This window comes from Ammospiza nelsoni, chromosome 3, assembly GCF_027579445.1.
Source record: "Ammospiza nelsoni isolate bAmmNel1 chromosome 3, bAmmNel1.pri, whole genome shotgun sequence".
NCBI lineage: Eukaryota > Metazoa > Chordata > Aves > Passeriformes > Passerellidae > Ammospiza > Ammospiza nelsoni.
In genome coordinates this window covers 97,117,747-97,145,708 of record NC_080635.1, presented here as the reverse complement: position 1 = coordinate 97,145,708, position 27,962 = coordinate 97,117,747, and the positions used below count along the sequence as shown (strand labels likewise).

Below are 27,962 nucleotides of genomic sequence, written 5' to 3'. Positions count from 1 at the left end.
TTTTTTTTATCACATATTTTATAAGCAAGTACGATTTCTCCCTCAAGAGGCAACTGAAGAGACTTAGTCCATTTATTATTTCTTACAATTAGACGTGAAAAGTTTCTGTTCTTCCCTGGTGCCCTTCCTGGCCCGCTTGAAACTTCTTGTCATTTAAACTGAATGATCAGAACTAGACAGGGCATTTAAGATGACAAAATGCTATATTGCCATTTTCTTTCCTTGCTTTCCTAACATGCTGATTATATGCAAGACAGACATGTAGATTATTGGTTGCATATACAGTTAGGGCTGGTTTTCTCTGTGTAACATGTGTTAGCATTTCTTGCCATTTTATCACCAGGCATGCAGTAGTATAAGATTCTTGTGAAATTCTGGTTGGTTCTAGATTTGACTACTCTGGATATTTAGATTTGTCTACAAAGTTGTTTTTCATCTCTTTCTTTCCTTTCCCAGATCATTTACCAATATGTTGAACACTACAGATTTTAGCACAGATCCTTTGGAACTTGTGTTGAAAAGTTCTAGGCAGGCTTTGCCTATCTCTTGTAATTTCTTAACTGCTGATCATTGGAGAGAATCAGCTATGAACTGAGAATAAGGCCTTAAGGATTTTGTTTGTTTGTTTGTTTCATTTTGATTAACTGGTATTACTGCAGGCTGCTGTTGCAGTAATTAACTCATCTCTATTTCATGGGCAGTGTGATATAATTCTGAATATGCAGCTTGGTTCTGTTTCACTACAGCTAATCTTAAGTGTAGAGAACAGTTTAGAAGTAAGGCTGGGTGTATAATGTTAAGATTTGTTTTGGTGTTTTAGAAGAAAGTAGTCTTACAGTAAAATGTGTATCACTTTATTCCGTGTTACAAGAAAATGACATGAAAAGTTTATTATAACTAGCTGTAGTGTTTGTATTCAGAGTTAATATCAATGCTTTTATTTGTGTGCTGTTGATCAAGACACTGGGGAGTAAGAATTCAGACTGAATGCAGAATGTATATTGCTGCATTGGAAAATACAGTTATTATTTTTTATTTCTTTTATTTTACAGAATGATACCTTTGCTGATTTTGATTCCATGACAGATCGCCTTTTAGATGAAATTATACAGTATATACAAATTTATAATCTACCCCTTTCAAAAATCAGGTAATATCTGTTCTATACTATTTACAGAAATAAACTTAAAACTAGAGCCCTGGGTTGTTTTAAACTGTGATGCTCAGGAGCAGGTCAAAAGAGAGATGAGAAAAAGCAATTTGGGATGGGGGAGGAGTAGGGGAAAGGAGGACAGTGGAGAGAGAGGGAATTGCCAGATGAAGGAAGACTGAACAATGTTGTAAGCTCATCTGCTGGTGATTTTAGGGCAGAGGTTAAGCATTACATTTAAGGAATTGCTTCCTTGTGCTTCCACAAATTCTGCATAATAGAGTTCTGCAGAAAAACAGACGGTATTTTGAGAAAGTCAAAGGAACCTGTAATAGCACTATGCCAGGATGAAGTTAGCTTCCTTCTGATTCTATAGTCCCTTCACCCAGTATGACATGGCAGACTGTCTTGTCGCTCCTACAGGGCACTTTCATCTTACCTGTGACATTGAAGGGCAGCTGCATGAAAATATATTTCATTATTTTTTATGTTTTCTGATTGCTTCATCTGCTAAAGACCATGTTTTACATCTTATTAGAGGGCTGACCCACAGTCCATGCACTCCTGTTTTCTTTTACATTTACCTCCAGGGAATGCTGGTTGCATTTATTTTTTCAAACTAGGGTGCACCATTTGGGCAGACTACCTTACAAACTCAGCAGTGTTGCTGCAGTTAGCTCATCAATAGATGAAAGGACCTAATTCAAGCCTGACTTTATCAATTTGTTTAGGCACCTTCAAATTATACATCCAGAAGGTTTTTTGACTTGCTGGTCACATGTGTTTCTGACAAGTGTGTGCATTCACATGTGTTTGGTAGGCCTTGTTCAGCTGGAGGAAACATCTAAAACATTTAAACATAATCTCACTATTTAAACAAATGTTTCTGTTTTGAGATAGGCAAGATCTGACATGCTTAATTTTGTCTAAACTGTTGATTTAAAAATTTAAAAAGCGCTGTGTGATCATACTTTTGTTTGACAGGCTACATGGTGTAGCACACCCCTTGTAACACCCTTGGTCTGGGAGAGATCTGTAACCCACTAGCATACACCAGGATCTTCTCTCCCATGCTGCTGTCTGAAGGCTGTAATGAGCTAACCCACCCACTTATCTTCTCATTGTTTATACCTGAGAACTGAACTCTTGTTTGCTTTTGGTTTGCTTCTCTCATAAGACCTTGGATTTGTAAATATTCTTCAATTTTATTTGTTACTTGTCATTTGAAAGAAAAAAACAAACCTAGGAATTTTTATTTTAGTTTCCTTTTTAAGGTGTGTACTTGTTTTGGGCCCTACTGAAGCTGAAGTTTTCATTTCCCAATTTAAGCTTTTCCTATGAGAAAGTTTACATGAGAGAGCTGTTAGAAGGACAATGTGCCTCTATGCAAGGCCTTGAAGGGCCGACCCAGAAAGCCTGGGAAAGTACTGATGAGAAATCCTCTGCTCAAGAAGCCAATGCTTTCCTGCCTCATTTTGGTTATGCCACTGTAAAAAACAGCCCTTGTAGTAGTTATCTGTGGTGTCCTGAATGATGCTGGTTTCTTTCCAAAAAATCTCCCCATCTCCTAAAGGAAGTGTTCTCTCTATGAGTGTTGCTCCATAACCAGTCAAAATAGACATCAGTCTCCAAATTTGTGGTTTTGTATGGCAAAAAAAGCCAGCATCCTAAGATGGTCAGATTCTGTTTTGCTTAAGCAGTTGGACATCAGCATCCCAGGCTTCAGTATAAGGACAGTAATGTTCATGGTGGGAGTTCCAGCTTCCTTGGCCTTGGGTCTGGATAGATGAATTTTGTATTTCTATATGTCCAGTTGGCATGTATGCTCTTTTGTTTGTTTCCCATTTACTCTTTTTTCCCTCCCATTATCTGTTATCCCTAATACTGACTTTTTCTCCAAAGTTACACAGCTGTGCTCCTGCAGTGACCATTAATAGACCATTGGGGACCTCTGCCATATGATACCTGTACCTACAGTCATACACACCACACTTCATTCTGGTGATACACTGTTCAGGCTACAAAGAATAACTACTTGTTATTAATAGAAACTGTAGTGGAACTAGTACAACTTTAGACCTGACTTGGTAGTTCACTGGCAGATGATTGTTGTCACAGCTTAAATAAATCAAAATCAGCTCAGGTCAAGATAGGTCCAGAGATGTTCTGAGATTCTGCCCTGTATTTCGATAAGTGCAGAGTCTCGTGCTCTCAGGTAATGGTGAAATTCTACTTACTGTGCTACGTTCCTGTACTGAGAAAAGACCTGTACCACTGGCATAGTGTCAGCTTCAGTAAACATTTTTGGTACCTGCAGAGCTAATACCAGCTGTTGCAGCAATTCACTAACACGTTCCTTCATCTCTCAACAAAATCTCTGTACTTACAACAAGCATGGAGCAAGCATGAGCTGGAAGCTTGATTCAAAACAAATGCAATTTGCTTTATAAAAGAACTGTTTAATAAAGAACCACAGGAGGCTTTAGGTTGAGGGGACATCTCGAGGTCGTTTGGACCAGTCAAGCTAATGCCACCATCAAAGTTAATGCAACTTTGAAGCATGTCAAACTGCTCAGTCATACCCATTCCAGTTTTAAGTATCTATGAGGATGGAAGTCCTGAGGTAACCAGGCAGCTGGGAAATAAAGCACCTGCTCTCATATGGTAGTTTCAGAAACCATTTTGCACATGTAAGGTCTTAGGTAAATTTCCGATGACTTCTATTGGACTCTGACCTCAGGCAGATTAATCAGCTTGTCATCCTCTTCCCTAAGAAACATTGGCTCATAAAAAAAACAACGAAAGTTTTTAATGCTATGCATATATTAAATCATCTGTTTGTTGTTTCAGCACCTCATTGATTATGAATCTTAATTGATTTTCTTCCTTCCATGAATTTTTATAGTTGGACAGGATTTTTTGTTTATTGGCACAGAATAATGAGGTTTTCCTGTGTCTGATGTTCTAGTATGATCTGAATTGGTAGACTTGTATCATAAAGCCTGTATAAAAACTGTAATTCCGTTAACTTCAGTGTGTTAATGATATGTTTAGAAGATAGTAATATTGCCACCTAGTGTTCATTGCTTTTGCAGAGCATCCCACGAGTAAGATGGATTACATTCCTGTTTTACACTTTCAAGACCCTATTTGAAGGATTTTCCTTTTCCTCCCCTTTTTGATTTCAGCAATTTTTAAAACCTTTCTCTATTAAAAAACAAATTTAAGACTTATTGTGGGTTTGCCTAAGTATCTGAATTGGATCACAATATATTACTGTAACCTTTATTACATTTCTAAGGCTTTTCAAATTAACTACAAGTGTTTAGTCTTTGAGGTACGTTCACACAGCTGATTGTGAGCTCCCAGTTTTCCTCAAAATGGATCTTCCATGTTTCTGAAGTTTTGGTTAGGTATGCCTGTACTCTTAGGGATGATAGAATTGATAGATGGATTGCTGCTTTTTCACAGAAAATGCCCTTTGTTATGGTACAGTATAAGAGTTTCTTATCCCCTTATGACTTTTAGTAAATACTGTCTGAACTGTAGGAGAAGTGTCAAGAGAGTATCTCTGCTAATATTCAGATCTTCTTTAGAAAACAATCTGTTTTACTCAAAAGCAGTTCCATCACACAGATCATCTTTGGGATCAACTCAATTTCTGTGTGCATTTACTTGTTCTTAAAGAAATCTATGTTTTTATTGTTCTTGTGTGGATTTTTATGATGTCCTCCAGTGGAATAGTTTTAAATTTTAATATTCAAGAGAGCAGCTCAGTGTTTTGTTTTGCGAATGCCCTGCTGTTGTGCTGACACCACAGAGGATACATAATCTTTCATTTCAAAATTAGTTAGGCAAATATAGCAAGCTCAAGCAAAGGATTTCTCATACAAATAATATTGGAAATCTAGTAGTAAAAGCAACTGAGAAGAATATACATGCATGCTTAAACACTGTATTGATAATGTACAAAACCCCCTTTTCTGTTACAGAAATGCATAATTATTTCCAAGTTTAGGAGTTCCGGGTGGTTCTGCCATTCTATAACCAATTGTTTGAACTGTTTTAGTTACCTTTAAATTGGTATTTTCCAATTTTTAAACAGTCAAGTAATCTTTTAGCACTGTATTTTACACAGATGTTGCAGGAAGCTTTGTTTTGGCCACTTTTGTTGATGAACGTAGTGATACAGAGCAAACAGGAAGGATGATCCTAGAGGTATAATACTGTAGCACGTATGTGATCCAGCAGTGATAGTTCTACTGTACATAATTTTGGATGGTTTTCTGTTTTCACCATATCCTGAGGTTGCATCTGTAATGCAGGAAGGTACTTTTTCCTTCTAACTTTGTGAGTCCGGTCTTCTTTAAGTCAGTGCCTAGTCTGGTGTGGGCCTGATCTCAGCAGGGATCTGTAAGCATAATAATTAGAATTGCTTGATTTTTGTGGTGTCCATTTAAAAGAAATGCTTTATATAGGCTTGCATATATGACAGTAAGCACCTCACATTAAGTAATATTTATCTTTAGATACAAGAAGGTAAAGAGTTCCATCCGTCTTTCCCTTAAATTGTTTAACCAGGGAAACACCTAAAAGTATGATTGTCCTGACAGAGACATATTCTTCAATTACTTGCTCAAACTGATAATCACTTCTTTTGGTCAGTCTACTAAGCAGATCTGAGGTGGTGCTTCTGTTTTTAAATAATCAGGTTCATTTAAGCCCTATTAGGACTACCTTTGGAATCTATCTCCACTAGATTGTTTCAGGAATGCTCATACATTTATCATATTGAGTGCCATCACATGCCAAAGTAATGATGATTTCAGTCATGCATGGCTCATAAAATATTTTCTTAATAGTTGGTGCTAAGGGAAATTAACCCAGAAATAATCTTGGATTTGGGTGGTAGATGCTGGTGGAAGGATAGTTCGGTTTTGTTAGCTTTTCAAAAATGCTGTATTAAATATTTCTGGAGGAGTTCAAAACATGTTTCTAATGAGTTTGTGGAGCTTGAGAGACATGGACAAGCTATGCCTCCTGAATGACATAAAATACAGGTCTGAATGGAAACCTTTCGTTAATTTTTTCCTATGCCCTTTTAGCATTTCATGACACCAGTTTTCTTTTTCTCTGTGAAAAGAAAAAAAATCCTGTTATAAAATTCCATGTTCTATTGCTTTTTCTCTTTAACAGCTTTATTGGACACTCACTGGGTAATTTAATAATCCGTTCAGTGCTCACAAGACATCGATTTAAGTATTACCTCAACAAACTTCATACCTTCCTGTCTCTGTCTGGACCACATCTTGGCACCCTCTACAACAGCAGTGCTCTTGTTAATACAGGTGAATATTATTTTCAGTAGCTTTAGTTTAGGGGAAATCTTGTCTTTGAAATGAACTTAGCGATTTCATGTGGGGTGCACATTTCTGCATTACCGTGATTGTGACAAACTGCATATTTCACTGTCATAAGCAGAGAGAAGGGTTATAAAAATAAAATATCAATAAAAGGATGTGCAAGAGGAGATTGGCTTAAGTATTTTCCAGTATGTTTGGGTCAGATTTTCTGCTGCAGCATAAATAAATTCCAGTTTTAATCTGTTGAGCTGAATTTATAATAAATTGAACTTGAATAGACTTAACCTGCCAAACAATTATATAAGATACATTAAAATAATTCTAAACTATTATGTCTTTTCTCTCTCAAAAATGCCTTACAACCTGCAGTGTGTTTCTGCAGATGTGCATGGTGAGGGAGGCAAGATTTCCTGAAAAGTCAGTTAGCCACCTATTATTATTATTGACTCATAAAGAGAAATAGTACCAAACAAAACTTTCTACTGTGGCATTCCTGTGAGAAGATTCTGCTTCCTTTTTCCAAGTTACATTTATTGAGTTCCGTTTAGAAATTGGAGAAGTAATGCCTGTTGTTTTTTGAACATCAAAATGTTCTAATATTATACAAATTATTGAAATAGAATGTGTATATTCTGGCTAACATTACTGTATTTACACTTTCTGGAAGTTATTTTTTGTGGGCAGGCATGTACATTAGTTGAAATAAAGGCCTTCATGCTTCATTGTGTAGATAGACAGGAAAGAAAATGAAAATTTAAATTGTTTTTGAGCTTGACAATGCTTACATAAAAAGTAAAATTAACATCTGAGATTAGTTTTCATATTTTATTGTGGATCCATACTCATGTTGTACCTAACAATGCAGGACTGTGGTTTATGCAAAAATGGAAGAAGTCTGGTTCTTTATTGCAACTGACATGTCGAGACCATTCAGATCCACGACAGACATTCTTATATAAACTTAGTAAAAAAGCAGGTAAGCTTTGTTAATGCTTCTTATCTCTTAAAGGCAACTGTGTATAACTGTAAATTTAAACCCCAAAAAAACCCTTTATTTTCAAAAAGCTCCTGTTTCAGTTTTAATATTTAAGAGTTACTTAAGTCCTGTATTCTTCAAATAAAGTAAAAAGTGAACCATTTCTGTTGCAGAGGTAGGATATTACTTTGAGACTTTCCTTCCTAACTATTGAGCAGAATTTGAGTGCAGCCACTATACCAATAGATAAATAGGGCATTGTTAAAATATCTATCTATGAGCCACTGGGTGACGAGTCAAGTACATTCCTACACATTTAGGATTATCTGTTCCTGTATATGCCTTTCTTATCTATACTATAAATCTTTTCTTACCTCATTAAGATGGTCAGGGAAAACAAAACCTTATTTTCATAAAGGAAGGAGAAGTTGTACTTAGCATAATAGCTAAATCCCCAATTAGATTATTCATACTATATCATTGATACAGTTTTCTCTGGGTTGAATATCTTTATTTCAACTGTTGGCCAAGAATGTGTTTTGCCAGTGGGTAATGTGCCAGCAGGGGGGTAGTTTCTGACAGATGTATGTGAATGTGTGTCAGTCAAGCAGTTGTGGAGCCCGAGATGCTTGTGCTGTTTTGTGAAAAATCCAGGCACACTCCTGGATCAAAGTATTTCTAGGCTGTCACAGCTGAAATTTTGTCAAAAGCAACCAAGTACAAATATATGAGCAGGAAAAGACTGAGATATAGCTCTTGAGGTGCTTGGAAGAAGGACCTGGAAGAAGCAGAAAATAATAAGGAAGGAGCAAAAAGAAAAATTGTAAGATAGGAATATTGATCAAGAATTTATTTTAGAAAAACTTGGGGTTTTTTTTCCCTTCAGAATCTACCACAAAGTGATTTTGTTGATGATACAGTAATATTTAAATCTGAATTGTTATTTAAAGGTGAAATCAATCTAGTTTTGCTGTCTTTCTTGGAAAAGAAATGTTTGAATATAAATAGACATTATGTGAGAAGTTACACACTGGATGCTGAGTAAGACTGTGGGACCCCTGCTAAGACATAATCAGATTAATTAATCAGTTGGCTTTAAAAAAATTCATATTCCATGGGTTTTGTGTGTATGTATCTCAACACAGCTAGAGACAATGTCATCAGAGTACTATTGTCTGTTGTAGAAATGTGACACATTTTCTGATGGCAGACCTTTATTTGACAGGATTTTTGAAAGACCTGCATAGCACTGTCACCATCCCTCGAAGAGTTTAAGAAAAGACTGGATGTAGCACTTGGTGCCATGATCTAGTTGAGGTGTTAGAACATGGGTTGGACTCGATGATCTTAAAGGTCTCTTCCAACCTAGAATTTCTGTGATTCTGTGATTGTCTCAAGAGTCATAATGTGCATTTCAGACTTTGTTCCCCTTAAATAGTAGAAGGAATATAAAAGTCTTCAGGCTCAGTTTTTTCTTTCTTGCCAAAGAGATGGAAAGAGCTGTATTTTGGGCCACAGACTCAGCTACTCCATCTTGTTTCCTGGTCCTTCAGTGAGGTCAGTGTAAGGGAGAAGGAAAGGCTGAGGGAGACAGGAGAAAGAGGTGTTAAAAATTAGTGATTTTAAATAAAGAGAAAAGAAATTAAGTTTTATGCTTCCCGCATAGAGAAGGAAGAAAGTTTTCCTTTGAGGGGTGAGTTAATATACTGTATGTACAATGTAGGTGTTGATGCCTTTAACTCTTGATATCTGTACAAGGCTTGCTTCTGTCCTGCCATCTCTCTCTTCTCTCAGTGGGTATACAGTACTGGCTAATCTTGACTCTCAGACACAAGGTGAGAGGCATTTTGGGATTCCCCAACTTGCACAATTCCTCTTTTCAGAATCTCAATACAGGTAACTTGTGTGCTGGTCTCAACAGTGATTCTAAACATAAGTCTTTCCAGAAGTCACTTAACCCCAGGGTACATGGAAGAGATTGACAACACTTTTGAGAAGTGCAGCCCTGAATTTGCAACTTCTGTTGATTTTTGTATCATAGAGTTAAATGGGGGTCTAAAATGAAGAAACTGTTGCTGCTTAATGTGGTGTCTTCTTTGGACATTGGCTTTGCCTCTTGGAAAATCCCAAAGGCAGCAAAACCTAAAACTTGCTGTGGATCCAGCAGGTGGTGCTTTGAGGGTCAGGGTCTCAGCTACATAGTTGTATGGTGGCTTGTGACTCCAGATTTTAAATTTGCTGGAGAACATACATGTTAAATACATCATGTTGCTTAACCCCAAAATGGATAAAGAATAGGTAAACAGTAAAATTCACTTATGAAATACCCTATATACTTTCTTTGCTCCTGCTGAAGGTTTTGATCAAACACTTACTCATAATGAAAGATTGATGATACTTATGTCTAAAATATGATATTCAGAAGGGGCTGTTCTAAGGCAAACTATTTTCCTAAAGTGCTCCATTGTGTTTGGTCTAAAGCAGATGGGCAGCGCCAGAAATCTGCTGCAGCTTTCTAGAGAAAATGTAACAATTCAATGTCTTTAAGGGCTGTAACTCTGTCATTACTGGGGGTTCCTGCATTTGCATTGTTCTACTATGAGCATGCTTGTTCAGGAATTAGGAAGTCTGGATTTAGTTATAAAGGTTTAATTATACTTCAAGGTTGTTTTGGGTGGATTCTGCACCTGCGCTTGAGCTGGTTAAGCCTTACAGTGAGGCAGTGCCTTAGAGAGGCACCTGCACAGGGTGGGCTGTATCATGTGTGTGTTGGTCTAGGCACGAGTTCTAATGCAGCTGTTATCTGAAACATCAGTGAAGATAAGGCACCATCCATCTTTAGGTGTCTTAAGCCATGTGGAGGCTTTGCTCTCTTCTGTATCGCCAGGAACCAACCACAGTATTCCTAAGAAACAAGATGAAGGTTTGAACCACACTCAGTTTAATGGGAAACTCTAAAACTGAGCCATGGCCATGTCTATTAAATATGTACAGAGGAAAGGCTGGTACCAAACAACTCATTATTTTGTAGCTCTACCTGTCAAAATTGGTTTTTCTCCCTTTTTGTGCAAGATGCTGTAATAAATTAGTGCCAAACATCAATTGTAAAATGTTTAATTATTCAGTAACAATAGATGAGAGGATTTGCTATAAGTGATACCTTTTTTCTTGTAGGTCTTCATTACTTCAAAAACATTGTGTTAGTAGGATCTCTGCAGGATCGTTACGTTCCTTATCACTCTGCTCGCATTGAGATGTGTAAAACAGCTTTAAAGGATAAACAATCAGGTAATAAATATCCACAAAATAAACAAACCACTCAGGTTAAAACCTCACACATATCAATCTCCTCCCATTTAATTCTGGCTGCTTAACTGAGGCATCTCTATTATGCGTTTAGCAACTTTGGGCTTACTTTGTAGTAGCAGTAGAGGCAGAAAATCCACATGGAGGCTGACTTGCTTTCTGTCTCTGTCCTGTTCCATTACATGCAGATGGAGATGAGACTGAACAGGTTTCTAGCTCACTGACTTCACTGATAGTTAGGTGAGATAGACAGAGCTCTTGATGTACTATTTCATGAACAGGGAGGTCAAATAATTTTGATTCTTGAGGATGTCAAATTGTAGCATCAAGCCCTGGGCTGTATTTAGCTGTGGCTTAATAGTAGCACTGGAAAAAAGGTAATTTTTCCATAATCAGTTAGGGTCAGTTGCTGTACTTACTGTTTAGATATCCCAGCACAATTGCATTCTAGTATTATATATTGACAAATAACTTTTATGTAATATAATAAATTAATACTGATAAGTACATTCTCACTATAAATGTACAAATACTAAAATGCATAGCTTCAAATTATTTTTCCAACATTTCTAGAGGAAATTAAATTTTCTTTATATTCTATCTTAACAGAACCACAGCCTAACACATTTCATTACTTCTCTTACTCTGAAATGTGTTCATTCTGAGTTCAAGGTCTCAAAGAATTGTGTTAGTTTCTGGCAATTCACACAGTACAACTTTTCTTTTCCTCTACAGGACCAATTTATGCTGAAATGATCCAGAACCTGCTTCTGCCAGTTCTTCAAAACAAGGAATGTAATTTGGTTCGTTATAATGTAATTAATGCATTACCCAATACAGCAGATTCTCTCATAGGGAGAGCTGCACACATTGCTGTTCTTGATTCAGAAATATTTTTAGAAAAATTCTTTCTTGTTGCTGCCCTAAAATATTTTCAGTAGAGAAAAGCATTGTCAGAGACTTGGTTATTACCTCATTAAAAGATGAATTCAAATAATGTGTGGTGTTTAAGTATAGCTGCAGCTGTATTTTAAGAGATATTTATACTTTTTATATGGAAGATAATTTATATCATCCACACTTAGGGCTTTTTAACATCAACTTTACTTTCTAGGTAATGTGACTGTGCAATATTTTTTTATTTTGTTCTTTTTACTTTTCTATTACTTTTTCTTAATTTTGGGTACCTAATTATTTGGAGATTAAAGCACAGTGTGTACTTTTGTTTGGTTGGTTATTGGCTTTCAGACAACAGAAGTCGATGTTACTTGGCTACATTTTACAAGAGGCTTTAGATGCCAAAAATAAATTGGATTTTAAAATTCTAACAATGTCTTACGTGTTCACTTGTCGTATTTTAGCGCTGTAGGAAGTTTAACTGGAAACACAATGAGCTGCTAAAATACTGGATATTTGAAAATTACTATATCTGCTACAGCTTAACAGTTTTCTACAAAATCATTACTGTCATTGTTAAATATGTTATGCCTGTGGGAATACATTTTCTGCTGATCTCAAAAACATGTTAGTTTACATACTCAAATTTTAAGACTGGAACTTTTGTTTTCAGAATTAAACGGCAACTAAGGATATTGAATGTTCAATGATAGCTGCCTTCAAATAATTGGGGTTTTGCAAACTGTATTAAGATGGTTCCTTACTCTGTCAATTCTTCAGATGAACATGGACTATTTTATGTGGACTTCCTTGTATATACTTAAAATAAGTAAATGTTATAAATTTCTGCAATACTTTTATGAATTTAAACAATTTTTAAATATTGTTAAAATGTTTTATTGACTATAAAGTATTGTAAATATAAATCAATACATCTTCAAATGAGACTATTGTAAACTTTACCTGTTTAGTGACACAGATAAAATGTTTTTGATATACAGGAATGTTAAAGATCCGACTTTCTACTGGTGCTGAATAGCATTGTTTGGTTTCTTCTTCCTTCCCTTTTCTCTGTTTCAAACAATAGCTCACTAAAGGTGGGGGAAAAGAGTTATATGTGCATTCACTAATTGTACACTAATTGTAATGAACATTTTTTGAAAAATATAAATTTGTTGTATAATGCATGTTTATTTTTAGCATTGTGTTATTGCATCTGGTGTTAATAAAATGAAAAAATTACTCTAATGAAAGCAATTAAAGAAACTGAAATGTTCTGCTAATTACCAAAATTCTGGGGAGGCTTTTTGTATATAATTAATAATTTTGTACTTTTGAAATTAATACAGCAATAATAGTTGAAGTGATTCTATATATATGAAATTTCTTTAATAATAGATGAAATGATATTGCATTGGATATGGAATGTTGTATAATTGTCTTTGTAATATATAGGGGGAGTTCCCTATAACTTAAAAGATGCTGAAATGAGTATCTGAGCATCTACAGTTCAGCACTGTATACACTGCAGAGTATTTTATTAGTGTTGTGTTAGGCAAGTCCTTATGACACAAAGATATCTTTAATACATTCTCACTATAAAAATGCCTATTTTTGTTTTTAATTTTGTATTATGATGTTGCTGTTAAGCTCTAAATGTTTAAATTATGTTCTTGTATCTCAACTGTCTTTTATTTAACATTATTATTGGATTTGGCTACTGGCTCAACTTTGAATAGCTGTTGAAGGGAGCTGAAGTTACAAAATGTTCCTTGATTCACAATTCAGACTTTAAACTGTTCTGTTTAAGAAACAAGTATTTAAATGGTTCTGTCACTATTGAAAAATGTCTGTCTTGCTTTCTGTCTCTGGAAACCAGAACATGTAAAGCATGCTTTTGTGGTCAGGAAAGCAAAAGTATCATGACAGAAATATCCACTTTTTTCTTTTTTTTTTTCTTTTTTTTGGGGGGGGGGGCAGTGGGGTGGTAACGTAACAGTAGGTCCTGTCTATTTAAAGCAGTCTGAATTAGGTTTGTTCTTTGAGGAAAATGGATGGTGCAGGACATCGTGTGATATTTTTGTGTAAGTATCACAAGAAACAGGGCATTCATTCTCTCTTCCTTAATTTTTATTGCCTACTCCATATGTGGTGTGTTAGCCCTCTCAGTACTGCAGCTTGTGTGAGGGCTGTTTGACATCCCAAAGTCCCCAAGGATGTGCCATCTGACCACAGTGAGAGGCGTGATGACCCCAACATGTCCTTGAAGCTTAGGAGGTTCACATGCACTCACAGAATGTGTGGTCACTTGTAGTTGCTCCCTGAACAACACATGCAGGCTGGGATACTGTGGACAACTGTGCATGTGTTGCCTGGCATTTCCCCCTGCTCCTGCAGTGTTCCTAGACCTAAATACAGACCAGTGTGTACATAAGTCAGTGTCATCTGATGCAGCAGAAGCTCCAAAGTGCTGCTACTCACCATCTCACCACTCTTCTGTTTGAATGAGGGCTTCATCTTCCTTTAGAGATAGTGACCTCTCCTTCATGGAGGTATCCTGCAGCTGCTTCAAAGAGAATTGTGCTGCTTACAGAATGAGAGGTAAGAACTGAGGTCTTAACATTCCTTTAACTGTCAGCCTCTTGTTCCCTGAAGGCAGTAGGCTGGTGCTGTTACTTCAGAAAGCTCTCAGTGATGTAATGAGGAGATCACTGCATAAAATGACATAGTGTCTGAACCTCTGTTTCCATGTTCTGCATATAAATTAATTCCTTGGGTTGTGTTTGAATCCTTGATACAAACTCAACTTTCTCTCACTGTAAATCTAGGCATTGCAACAACTTTGGAAAAAGAGTTCATATTATACTGGAAATCACCAGGATTTGCAGCAGAGTCAAGAGATTTGACATTGATTGAAAACTTACTCTGTAACCACAAAACAACCTTGATTCCAAGCTGGTTTTATTTGCTTAGCCCTGACCAGGTGTGGTGTTCAGATAACCAAGGTTCTTGACATGGTCTCAGAGGCAGAGGGGGCATTCAGGCAGTATCAGTGCTGCCCAGGACAGTGCTGCTTGTGGTGCTTTCCAGGTAGTCTCCAAGACCAGTACATCTGGCTCATCTGAACTGACCTGCTGCAAGCTTTGTGCTAGCTGTAAGTCTTTTATTTCTTTTATTCCCCACTTTTTAGAACAGCAAAGCTAAATACAATATTGTTTCTGTCATCTTGCAAAGGAAGCTGCAGTGCAAGAGATAAATGATCAGTAAACAGAGGAAGGAAAACAAGAAAACAGTCCATTTAATCACAAAGTAGAAAATTCCTGTGGTGTATGCTGCTGTTGTTTTTACCAATGTTAAGATGTATTACCTCCTTAGCCAAAAGATCTAGGAATGAATAATTCAGGAGTTACAAGTGAACTTTTACAGCAGTACAATAAAGATGAGAAATATGTTTTGATAACAGTTAATTTTTAGGTGGATAAACGTTACCTCAGTAGTCTTTCACTGCTGTTTCATTCTTATAATTTGAAATTCAACATGCTTATACATATGATGTATGCACACATGTATGATTTCTCATGGCACGTGTTAAGCAGTTTAGGAGCACAGCTTACTTGGTGTCTGCAGACAGCTTGGTAAGGTTTTTAAGGGAAGCATTTCATGTTTTTATTGTACTGGAGACATAAACAATAAGTTCTCTTGAACTTTGACAAGATCTGTTTAGGTTTTCTCCTTGCTGCTTTCAGGCAGAGCATTTTTTTCTGCATTTGTCTTTATTTTCTCTGATCTAGAGGCCCAGCATCTTGCTGTTAGAATAAAGGAAAGGTTTTCCATTATTTTCAGTGTCTAATGTCTAATTAACCATGTTATAAAAGGCTGATAGGGAAAATGTCACTCGTAAGGCAGTCAGTTAAATTTAATTACTTTCAGTGTGTAGGCATTGCCAGATGTAGCTCCAATAAACTCCAGGAAGTGCTGCTGCTCTTTAATTTACCAAGATTTACTTTCCTAAAGCTTTCAGATGTGAACAAAAAATGCTATTTTACATTCAGATCTCCAAGTTACCATCTTCAGGTTAGTATCATCTGTGGACAGTGAATTCTGTTTTATCTAAGAACACTGTCAGCTGGAGAGGTTTAAAAAGTGACAAAAAGCAAAAGTTGATATATTCAAAACATTAACTGTACTTAATTATGTACTTACTCATGGAGCGCCACTCCATGAACTCAGGTGTTACTTATCTCCCAGGGTTGGGTTTATACTGAGCCTTAAAAGCAACTTCATTGCCTGAACTCGGAAACTGCAACGATGCTGTCTGAAAGCATGAACACTGTACATCACTATGGTGTTAGCCAAAGTGTGTTATTTGAACAATGTACAATTTTTTATTATTTTAAAAACCAACAAAACGAACAAAATAATAAAAAAACCCCTAGCTGGACTACACTACAGATTGAGGGGAACATGGGTTCCTGCAGCGCTAAACTCTTCACTGCATTGAAGAAAGAAGACGTCTTTTCTCTCCACGCCTAGACAAACGTAGAGCAGAGTTACAGCGCATTTCTCGAGCATCTCCGTGAGCCCGTAGCTGCCTTCACCGGGACCGTGGCTCCCCGGGCGCCGTTCGCCGCTGTTTGCCGGAGCCGGGGAGCAGCGCGGGGCACGGGGGGATCGTGAGGCCGCTGAGGCAGCGCTGCTCGGGGCCGCCTTCGCCGCCTGCCCCGGCTGGAGCCGCCGCCGCCTTGGGCGCCTGCGCGGCAGCGCTGCCCGCCCCGCACGGCTCCGTCCCGGCCATGGCTCTGCGGCTGCTGCGCGGCGCGCCCGGGGCAGCGAGTAAGAGGCGGGCGGAGGGCGGGAGGGCCCGGGTTGTGCCGCGGAGGGGCCCCCGGCTCCCCTGCCCTTCCTCCCGCAGGAACTGACGAGCGAGGGGACGGGGCGGGCGCCGCCCGGGGCTGCCGGCGCTGGGGGGGCTGGAGAGCGCCCAAGATGGCGGCGGGCGAGGAGTGTGGCGCGCCCCGCCTCCTCAACCTGGGGCCGGGGCTGTCGCAGCTCTCCCCGCACTTTCCGTGGCCCCACAGTTTCCCTGCTCTTAACTCCTTCCCTGCCTTCCCCCTCGCCCTTCCGATATTAATATTCTCGCCTGTCCTGTAAACCTGCTGCTATCGGGCAACTGTTATTACGGAGGTTTTCTTGCCCTGTCGTTGCTTCGTTCTTATCGGCAGTAAAATGTTAAAAAGCAGTGTAAGGTTTGGAGAATAGCTGGAGGAAACGTGCTGTGGACCTGGAGGTTATTGCTCCGTTCCCTTCACCTGAGGAAATTCAGGGGGTTTGTTAATGGAGAAGTCAGACTGGGTAACAGAGCCTGTCCCACAGGCCTCAGCTTGGGCTCTTTGTTGGGTGCTTCCCTCTCGCCAAAAGCTGAGGTTCTGTGCTGCCATTGATACAATACACTAAAACAAACCAGTGCACTGTATGTTCATGGAATTTTTGTTAGATGTTTGTGCTCCATTTGGCTGTCAGGTTCCTGGCAAGATGTGGCTACCGCTCTAATCCTCTGAGCATCCCGATGTGTTCCCAAATCCCACTGCATGGATGGCTTTGTCAGGATAAATCACATGCTGTGGGCCACTTCAAAAGATGGAATATTGCAGCACAGCAACTTTAAAGAATTGGGATTTTCAAGTTCAGTTATATAATTAACAAATGGTAGGGCATTGTGACACTGTGTAAAAGAGGAGGGAATCAAAGATCAGTTTGTACAATGTGGTTTACTAGTATTGATAGTTTATCTCATCTTTTTCAGAGATGTTTAATGTTGAACTTTTGTCACCTCTCTGTCAAGAAGAGTTTATTTTGGTCAAGAGCATCAAGTAAATCTATCAAGGAAAATGGGTTTTACCTCTTCTCTAGTGACCGAGATAATAAATTTCATACCAGTACCTTAATCTGTTTTTTATTTTAATTTGGACTAGAATACCAGCTATAATTGAATTTTCTTGCTAGCTTTTCTTTCTAGCTTACTGAAGAATGACAAGAAGCTTGGCAGGAGTAGAAAGACCCAATATTTGCAACAGATTGGATCCTTTACTGTTGATAATTTGTTACACCATGCTTTACTCCTTTGGGGCATTGGTGCAGTTGGCAGACATAATACAGTTTGTGTGGTTGTAGGGTTTGGTTTTAAAGATGTGGTATTTTAAAATGAATGAGTATGCTGATTCTGGGAATACAAGTGAGTTGTTAGCTGCTGTATATTTAGGTGAGTCAAGTTGTCAGTGCTTGAGAAGACTTCCTGATTCAATCTCCTTAGGACAGTAGAATAATAGTTCTTTCAGGTACTTTGCACCCAGCTGGTACAGGGAGGATTTGTGTTTGAATCTTGCTTGTTAAGAAATGTCAGAACTGCTTTAGGCAGCTGTCCACAGCCAAAATATTTTTAGTGGATAGTTTATGCTCACTGTGGACATTTACATTTGGTTTTTTAAACCAAACTGTTAGTAGGAGTTTAAGGAAAAAAGTGAATGCTTTTAATGAAAGCATTTGCGTACAGTTACATAATTGAACTTAAACATGCTCAAAGTTTTTCCTGCCTTTGACTACCAGCTGAATTATTTTACCATCCTAAGGGAAACCCAGCTATCTTCTGCCGACATTCTGGAAAACCTGTTACTAAGGGAACGTTTTATTTTTTTAAACTTTCCTTTGGGAAAGCAGAAGCTTTTTCTAACTAAAAAGCTGCTGGAAATGAGCCAAGATATGGAAATCAGCAGGTTTCTTGGGGGAGGTTAGGATTTCTCCTGGAAAACAGACTGTACTGGTCTATGCTAGCATAATTACTGTTTAAGAGTCTAAAATACAAGAAAGTAACAGCAAAGATAAGTTCAAGCAGTTTGAAATACACTGTTAATGTGAACTGAGTTATACAACTAACACAATTTAGCCTACATCTGTTTCTAGGGCCAAAAATAATTATCTGTGCTGATTTCTTAGGTGTTCATGAGTTGAATGTTAAATAATTTTTAGAGTTTGTTTTCCTGCCTTCCTCTCCCTCATCCCTGAAGTAGTTTTTTCTCAGAGGTGTTCTGGACAGTCACAGCATTGCTCAGTGTTAAACTCCCACATTTATGCTGCATGTCCATTTGCTTGATAGAGTCTTCACTTCTTTGGCACTCACGAAGCAGCTCCAGCTCTAAGCCAGGAGGAAGAGCTCAACCTGCCAAGCAGCCACTAAAGAAACCAAAGTTACCAGTGGGGAGGTTTGATGAACCAGAGGAGTCCAGTATGGAGAAGGAACCTCTGGAAAGTAAGTAATGTTTTACAGAATTGGAAGCTGTGTTTTAAAGGCAAGATGCGAGATGTTCTGCTGATGTCAGTTTAAGAAGGTGACAGACATTCAGCACTCTTTAGAATCATTTTCTAAGCTTACTGCCTGCTGCTCTGAAAAACAAACCAGGAAGGCAGGGCAGTGGGCACAGCTGCAGCAAATGGTGCCCCAGGGGAGAAGAACCTTCAGAACAACCATGGTCAAACATTGTAGCAAATCACACAGAGAACCTGGGCTTCCTCTGCTCTTGAAGATAAGCACATTTGCCTGGGGGTCCTGACTTAGTGCCAGCCCTGCCTTTAGCAGGGGTACTTTCCATTAGAACAGGCTGCTCAAAGCCCAGTCCAGCCTGGCCTTGCACATTTCCAGGGATGGAGCATCCACAGCCTCTCTGAACAACTTGTTGCAGTGCCTCACCATCCTCACAGTAAAGAGTTTCTTCCTAATAGGTAATCTAAACCTACCCTCTTTTATTTTAAAGCCAATGTCCCTTGTTCTGTCACTACATCACCTTGTTAAAAGTCCCTCTCCAGCTTTTTCACAGGCCCTCTTCAGGTACTGGAAGGCTTCTAAAAGGTGTTCCCAGAGCCTTCTCTTCTGCAGGCTGAAGAGCCCCAGTTCTCTCAGTCTGTCTTAATAGGAGAGGTGCACCAGTCCTGTGTTTGTCTTAGTGGCTTTCTCTGGACTTGTTCCAAGAGGTCCACCCCTGTTTTGTGTTGGAAACTCCACAACTGAACACAGTACTCTGGGTGGGGTTTTGTTGTTTTTTTTTTTTTAAACAAGTATTTATGATACAAAAATTTTCAAAAAGGCAATGCAAAGAATAACTTTTAACTGTTTGCAGCAAATGAAACCCAAGTTTCTTCTGCCCAACATCTTCATGAATTAAGCATTAACAATTTGATGAAATATTTTCTTCTCATTCTTCTATATACAGAATATATTCTGCCTTACCATCTAAACAGGAAGCCAAGTCTGAAAGCACTAACATCCTGAGGAAAAGAAATACAGACTGATATAAAGTCTCCAAAAGGAAGGCAGCAGAGTGCCCACTGGAAGCAGAATTTCCTTCATCTGTAGACAGTACTTCATGAAATCCTTCAAACCCATTAATGTGCCCTTCTGTACAGTGCTGGTAATTGCTTCAATTCTTGGGATGAAGCCTTGGATAAAGTAATTTTCCAGAACTGGATGTAATACTGTCTCATGAGAGCATTGCCACTCACCTCCAGAAAATTAAAAGGTGGTGTAGCTGTCACATCTGTCAGGGACTCTATATCCAACATCCAGGCAAGCCAGTGCCGTGCATAATTCAGTCCATGAGGATGTGCCTCTTCTTTAATTCCATAGGGCCACTAGAGTTGAATGATAGCAGCATAAAGACTAATTAATCCTTACATTCATTTAAGAAACTGATTGTGTTCTTCCACCTTAGAATCCTTCATTTCATGAACAAAATCCTCAGATACTCTTTCACAGAAGTCCCCTCTTTCATACAGGCCAAAGGGGCACTGTGTAGTGCCATTTTAGTTTGTGCAGCAGAGCTAAAAACTGGTCTCCAACTCCAGAGTGTATTACCCTGAGGCCACCACAGCTTTGCATCATGGTGCAAAGCTACTTCTGCTTCTCCTTTCACAAATTTCTCCACAGTTTGTTGTTGTATTGCTGTATTATTCTCGTATTATAAAATCATTTCCATGCAATTTCAGATTGTGGCTCACTTGAGAACTAACTCACAGTTGGAGTTACTGTGTAAGCAGCTGTTAAATCCTTGTCTTTTTATTCCCAGGCAAGTCAGTGCCATCACTGCTGCATTTAAAACATGCATAATCCTTATCTTTTGTTATTTGCTTAGGTATTCCGGGTTTGGAGCAAGACTCAAGGTCTCTTTAGTTGCACATGTATTTTTTACATGTAACACTAGCAATAGTTTGCAAACTGCCTGTTGTATTATTGGAAAAAAAACTTTGAATTGAAGCTGGATTTAGAATTCCTACTGCTGTAGCTATCAGTGGAGAAATCTTTTGAGCATCAGCATCCACTGCCAGCATGAGCAGTGCTTTGATAATGGGATGATGACATGTACAAAGTAATATCAGGTGCATTTGCACCCCTTGTACTGCCAGAGGTGCTCAGATACTGATGTTTCTTTTCCTGGTTGGCATCAGTTATGAAACAGGTATCCTGGTATGTATCATCCTGTGTAGCCTGTAGCTGTATGAGTTTCCTCCATCATTTCTTTTTGTCTGATGTCCAGAATTTCTGTTGTAGTCCTCCTGTTGTATTTTCAGCCCTGCACCTCATGACTGTGTTGCCCACCTGGGCTGAGTTAGGGATATGACTGAGGGATCCCAAGTTAGGTGTGTATGTGGGAAGCTCTGGAGAATCAGCATGGCCAGGGGCACGTGGGGTACTGCGAGTTTCTGGGAGCCCCACAGTCTGGTGCAGGATGAGACTCAGCCTAGGGGGTGCTGTGCCACAAGTGCTTCGTGGCTTGTTGGCCTGAGTTAACTATTCTTAGGAGATGGCCCTGAGTAAAGGTGCACTGAGCAGTGTAAGAATGCTGGCTGAGGTACAGAAGGCTCTGTGGTGTTTAAGAAGGTAGCATGAGCTGGCTGTGTGCTTCTCTTTTGTAGCAGGGCAGGGGGTTGGATGAAATCTGGACATGATCTGGCAGTGTGTCATTGCAGGCCAGAAAAACAAATCCTGGACTGCATCAAAAGCAGTGGGGCCAGCAGGTCAAGGGGGGTGACTGTCCTCTGTTCTGATGAGACCCTGCCTGAATGCTGCATCCAGCTGTGGAGTGCTCAGCACAAGAAAGGCATGGACCTGTTTGAAGGGTCCAGAGAAGATGATCAAAGGGCTAGAGCACCTCTCCTGCCAGGACAGACTGACAGAGCTGGGGTTGCTCAGCCTGAAGAAGAGAAGGCTTTGGGAAGATCTGACTGTGGGCTTCTGATGTCTGAAGGGGGCTCAGTACCTTAAGGGGGTTTATAAAATGCAGGGAAGGAGTTTTCATACAAGCAGATAGTGACAGGACAAGTGAGAGGCAATGGTTCTAAACTGAGGGAAGGCAGGCTTGGAATAAATGTTAGGAAGAAACTCTTTACTCCAAGGGTGGTGAAGCATTAGAACAGGTGAAGCATTACATGGCTCAGCCATCCAACCTGGATGTTTTAAGTACAAGACTAACAGAATCTTGAATAAATTCAAGCTAAAATTAAAACAGAGTACTTAAAATTAGAGAGGTAAACAGCAAATAATACCTGGGGTTTTAGATTTCATGAACATAAGTACAGCATACCCAAATGATGCAAGTTCTGACTTGAGAAGCTGTGGTCCTTTAATGCCTCTGGAAATTCAGTTGCTTCTTTATTTGCATAATAAATAATATTATATCTGTATTTGTATATATATGTATATATATAATTAATATATATGATCATATAGCAGTAAAAAAACCTGAAATTCATTTTCTAGGGCTCTGGGAAATATTTAGTTCAAGGTTGCCTTTCAAAACAAAAAAGAATTGATTTTGTCTTTGAAAATGAAACTAAAAGGAAAACATCATTAATGATAGCATCTTTATATTTGTCAATATCGTAGAAATTTTAATGGACTTTCCCTGTCATTTTAGAATTCCCTGATGGAATCAATCCTACTACAAAAGAGAGGGGTGGACCCAGAGGCCCTGAACCTACACGTTTTGGAGACTGGGAAAGAAAAGGACGTTGTATAGATTTCTAATATTGAAATGTCTGTATTGCTAATAAAATATTTCTAATTGCTAAAATATATAATGTACAGAAAAAATCACACCTGGATTTGTCATGGATCTTATTGTTTCTGTCGTGCCACCACATTGTCATGTGATGAATTTTTTTACTAATGCAATGTGTTGTAATTAAACACAGTGCTGCAGCTCAGATTATGGAGCTGTTAGTGGCTCAATGTCTGCCTGATCTTTAATACTATTTACACTGTGCAAGTATAAATGCAAGTACAGTGGTGTGAAATTGGTAGTCAGGAGCTTATTGAGATGTATAAGGGCTTATATTTCTTCATGAATATAAAGATTTATGTGGTGGTGTAAAAGTGTTGAAAGAACTTTGCATTTCAGGAACCTGAACACCATTCATCAAAGGTAGAACCAACTCTGAGATCAGTAGGTCACTGATTTCACACAGTGGTTCCCTGGTGAAAGCCCCTTTACTCAAGAACCTTCCCTCTGTCCCTGTTGCAGTGGGTTGGGTGTTTTTTCCTGTTTGTAGGGAAGGGACAGTCTTGTCTCTGATTGAGGACTGTAAGTGGCCCAATGGAAATGGAGACTTAAATTTTGGAGAGGGTCAGCTCTTGATTGCAAGTAGTGTAGAGGTGCTCTATTTGGAATTCTAGAACACTGTCCTTTATCACCTGTCTTCTTCATGCTACTTACATCATCTTTTCTTTTGTAAGTGGAGTTGTCCTTTTGCACATGGGCTAACTGCTGCTTTGGAAAAATACAGCATTGTTGTCTGAAACCTTATGGTTAAAGGGGGCAAATTCATTAGGTGAAGTAATATTGCAGGTCTTTAAGTTATCTGGCATCACAGTAAATATCTTTCAGTCACACTGAGCTCGGTTCTTGATTCAAGAATTTGCCTAGTTGTAAGTGCTGTAGTAGAGTAATAGTAGCATGCAAATCTACCACTTGTGTGGGTACTTACTAATGAGAATAAGTTGTCATTATTGAAATGTGAACATTTCTGTGCAAGTTCTTTGTGATAGCCTGAACAAATGGATCTTCTCTAGTCAGAATGAGAGAAGGGTGTGGGCTTTGCCCAGCTTTGCCTTTGCTTGGTTTAACTTTACTCGAGCATTAAAGTGTGAGAGTCTTGTCACAAATCTGAGCAGCCTCCCCTCAAGCTCACTTGACTGGCAGCCAGTGGGGGAGCTCCTTGTTGAAATCTGGCAGTTTGTGTATCCAGTGAGTGTGTTAGAGACACAGTCTTGCTCTAGTTGTGAGTTTGGATGTTTGTCTCACTGTGGTGTTTCTCTACAAAAATACTGAACTGAACTATTCAGTTACAGGTTTATCAACCAGATACCTCACTGACAAGAAAAATGAGATTAATGAAAGCCTGTTTCTCATAAAAGGTGTTAATTAGTGGTAATTAGATTTTGAACCTTTAAATTCTGCAACATGGCTTGGATATTGGAAAATTGGTTTGTATTTGTATCTGATTCATTCTGTTTTCCCTCTGTATAGTGACAGATCATTTTAAAATCTGTTGACATTTTCAGTTACCTAAAGATAGGCTGGGTCAGCTGTCTTCAATTTCTTAATTATTTCTAGTAATGTTTTGCCTTTTCAGTTGCTGGTGTGTTGGACACAATACACCACCTTTTCAAATAGGAAGTGGAAATTTTAGTTGGAAGCTTCTGCCTTTTCTGCATCGTTATTTATAGGCTTAACTTCTAAATTCACAAAGAAGAGGTGAAATACAGCAGTTATTTTATTTTTTAATTCTAAATCTCCATGGATTGTTGCATTACTTCATTATCTTCTCAAACCAGGTTTTACCCTTTCCAGCACACACTCCATGAATGTTTACCTAATCGCACTTCTTGGCATTCCTGATTTTCAAATCTAATTGCTTTACTCACTGCTGACTGCAGGTGCATTCCTCCCTGGATGCAGACTTACAGTTTTGAGTTAGCATATGAAGAACTGCTCTCACTTTTCCATCATTTTCCTTACATTTCACTTGCTCATCTTTGTCTCCCTCAGTGTTAAGGGCTGACCCAGGTGCTGTCCAGAACCCCTGCTTGTCTTCTTTCATGCAGGTGATGACTGCTGCTGTCAGAGCCACAGGCAGGCAGCCCTTCTTGTCAGAGCACAGGAAGGTCCAAATTCTCCATGCCAGTATCCATGGCATACCTGGATTTTGAAGATAATTTTGAGAGTGGTAGCATCTGTAGCTATAGGACAGTGTCTCATAAAGGCAGGGGATTTGCTTTCCCTCAAAAAACAGAATCACAGAATAATTTAGGTTGAAATAGACCTGGAAGATCATCAAGTCCAACCAACCACTGCCAAGTCTGCCACTAAATCACGTTCTCGAGTGCCACATCTACACATCTTTTAAATACCTCCAGGGATGGTGACTCAGTCACTTCCCTGGGCAGTCTGTTTTAAGCTTGACAGCCCTTTCGTTGAAGATTTTTTTTCCTAAAATAAAAAGGCTGTTTTTAACCCATTTCTTGCACAGAAATGTTATAAATAGCTGAAAAGGAGTTGGTGCATGGGAAATAGTGGATAACCCTTCAGTCTTGAGCAACTTCAAGCCTTTTTTACCACCTCCCAGGCTGGTGCTGTTAACTGAATATTTGCTTAACTTGTTTATGGAAGGTGTCAATGAGACATAGGAAACTGAACATATAAGCAAAATAATATGTAAGAGTCAAAGAATGCCAAGAGGCCCTCTTACATTGTCTGGCGATCTGGCATTTACCAAACAGAGCCCTGGGCTCCAGTAACAGTTAAGCACAAAATCCTGTGGTGCTGCAAAATCTCTTGTGGTACCTGTCAAAAGTGATCAGGGATTGAGTGTAATAAATGATACAATGATAGTGTAGGGTATAAACAATAATTTCTCTTTGTTTTCTTGCAGTGCCAGCAGTTAGGAAAGCAGCACTTCAGCACTTTTTCGGAGCTGTCTTCCTGCCCTTCCCAGATAATCACTATTAGCAATTCACTGGAATTTAGCATTAGGGTAAGAAAATGGCTTGGGGCATTAGCTATTAGATCAGCCATAGATACGGTTTTATCATAAATACTGATTGATTTTTTTTAGCTCTTTTTGTTAGTATAAACAGTGAAGAGCAGCAGGGGCTGTATCCTAACATTTTCTGTTAACTTTCTGTGAGACAAAGGAAAATTGTTCTGTGTGTGTAAGCAAATTCTTGCAGGACTGCAGGATGCTTGCTGCTCTGTTTCATTTTCTTTAATAAAAATCTGCATGTTGTGTTTCTGCAGTAGGTTTTCTCTTTTAAACCTGTTTCTGTTACTTGGCATAGATACATTTGGTACATTATTAAAATTATGAAGCCTTTATTGTTTGAAGGAATTGCACCATAATTACTTTATTTCAAAATACATGAAGTTTCAATTTACAGTTAAAGAAAATGTTTGCTATATATTGCCTTGTTTAGAAAGCATGTATTTCAGTGCTGATTTTATTAAATTGAAACACAGGATACATAATAGAATCACAGTAAAATTACCTGTGATGGTAGCATATGTTTGTAAAGCACCATAGAATGCTGTTATAGATCTTTACTGCATTTTTAGTTGACTGCAATAAATGGTGACAAATTCCAGTGGTCTGTAGTGACAGATAAATTAAATGCCTCTTTATGACCCTTATTTTGGTATTCTTATTGAAAAAGCATTACACCATCTTGTTCTGAAATGTCAGGAAGAGGAGGAATACTGCGTTCATTTCTAAGAGAAGCAGTTTTGGTAGTTCTGTGTTTTTGTAATTGTTCATGAGTATCAAGGTATAATAGGGTATCAAATATATCAGAACACAAGGAAATGGTTTGAAATGTGTTTCCATGTGCTGATGGAGATCAGAACCATGCTCATTAGTGGTCACTTCCTTGCTTTTGTAAAATGCAGTATAAAATACCTTTGCTTAGCTGGTGGTCAGTGTTTTATATCAGACCAGCTGAGATGTGCAGGCTACATTCTAATGTGGGTATGGCTGTGCTCCCTCTTCCAGCTCCAAACCTGCTGCTTGTTTAGGAGTTGTGACCTGTAACCTTCTAAAACACTTTTGTTGCAGAAAGGGTGTCCCAGTAGAAGCTGAATCTTAGTTACAAAATGGCAAACCCTGAGAAAAGAGCTCTATTTCAAATGACTGCTCTGAGGGCAGTCAGTGACACCCCCTGCAGACTGAGCATCTTTCTCCATGTTCCTGTGTTGATTGACATTATCTCAACTGGGCCAGGGGCATCTTTCTGACCATCTTTTCCCCCTGAGAGGAATTATTTGGACCTCTTTTGCAGCCACTTAAATTAAGTCTTTCCTTGACACCTTTTCAGAATAGGTTGGAGTTACTGACTTTTGAAGTGTGGGGGCAGTGCAGATATTGGCCTCCCATCCTTTGGAAACCAAGCTGCTGAATGACTTTGACCATATGCATTTTCTTCAGAAATACTCAGCATCTCTCTGCATTTTTTTGCTGTGAGAATGGAATTTTTCCCTCAAATAGCATCAGAAGTGCCAATTACAGCTTGCAGCAGGAAAGTCTTTGACATGCATTCTCTAGGCATTAAATCTCCCAGTCAGCTACAGCCTTTTGCCTTTAAAAAAATCACATCTTAATGTTGCCATTTTTAGGGCGAGAGTGTTCAAAGAAGCTTTTTAAGGTCCTTACTTAATACATTAATTTATATTAAAACTGACACCCATGGCCTATCAAAACACAGCTGTAATTCTCAAATGTTAGCCCCTGACAAAAGTCAGGTGAGCTATGCAGTGGTGATCAGGTTAATTCTAGAAGCCAGATATTGAACTATAACTTACACTCTTCTAACTGATTGTTTTAAACTTGAGTGACTTATGTAGCCAGCTGTGCTTCCTTCCTAGTTGTAGTTCAGGGAGATGCCTCTCAAAGGCAGTCTTGTCTCAGTGTGGGGGGTTTGTCATTACAGGTGCTGAATGGGGGTGTTTTAAGGGCATCCTCCCTACTGACTTTAAAGGCTGCCTGAATAGCTGTCCTAAGCAAGGTGTATTAGGTGTCAGTGCCCTGGTGGTGACAAGGGAAGCCAGGGTGTCCCTGAACATGAGTGTGAGCTACTCATTTCCTCAGAGGGGGAGGGCTGCAGTGAGGCAACGGGACCTGCAATGCTTTTGCTGCCTGCACCATTCCCAAAGAGGGTGGCAGGGAAGGGGATGTC

At 38.9% G+C, this 27,962-nt stretch overlaps 2 protein-coding genes across 6 annotated transcripts in view; both read left to right on the top strand.

Annotated features, from left to right (window-relative positions):
• The window catches only part of FAM135A (family with sequence similarity 135 member A), a 79,724-nt gene extending 66,394 nt beyond the window's left edge, over positions 1-13,330 (top strand). For 2 of the 3 annotated variants that reach the window (XM_059467577.1, XM_059467576.1), the window contains 5 exons: positions 1,053-1,150; positions 6,347-6,498; positions 7,379-7,489; positions 10,664-10,777; positions 11,531-13,330. In XM_059467577.1, the coding sequence (XP_059323560.1) occupies positions 1,053-1,150; positions 6,347-6,498; positions 7,379-7,489; positions 10,664-10,777; positions 11,531-11,736 (681 nt within the window). In that variant the 3' untranslated portion in view covers positions 11,737-13,330. Of the gene's footprint in view, positions 1-1,052; positions 1,151-6,346; positions 6,499-7,378; positions 7,490-10,663; positions 10,778-11,530 lie in introns of those variants that run through there. The other variant, XR_009418028.1, reaches the window with a different exon arrangement.
• A 3,124-nt stretch (positions 13,331-16,454) lies between these two features.
• Positions 16,455-26,424, top strand: SDHAF4 (succinate dehydrogenase complex assembly factor 4). Of its 3 annotated transcripts, XM_059469039.1 has the most exons (4): positions 16,462-16,525; positions 18,843-18,995; positions 22,654-22,772; positions 25,670-26,424. In XM_059469039.1, exons 1-3 carry the CDS (start codon positions 16,486-16,488, stop codon positions 22,761-22,763), a joined length of 303 nt encoding a protein of 100 aa, XP_059325022.1. In that variant the 5' UTR covers positions 16,462-16,485; the 3' UTR covers positions 22,764-22,772; positions 25,670-26,424. The 3 variants fall into 3 exon arrangements, with proteins under 3 accessions (XP_059325021.1, XP_059325022.1, XP_059325023.1); XM_059469038.1 differs by lacking the exon at positions 25,670-26,424 and having other exon boundaries at positions 16,455-16,525; positions 22,654-22,834; XM_059469040.1 differs by lacking the exon at positions 22,654-22,772.
• The last annotated feature ends 1,538 nt before the right edge of the window (positions 26,425-27,962 follow it).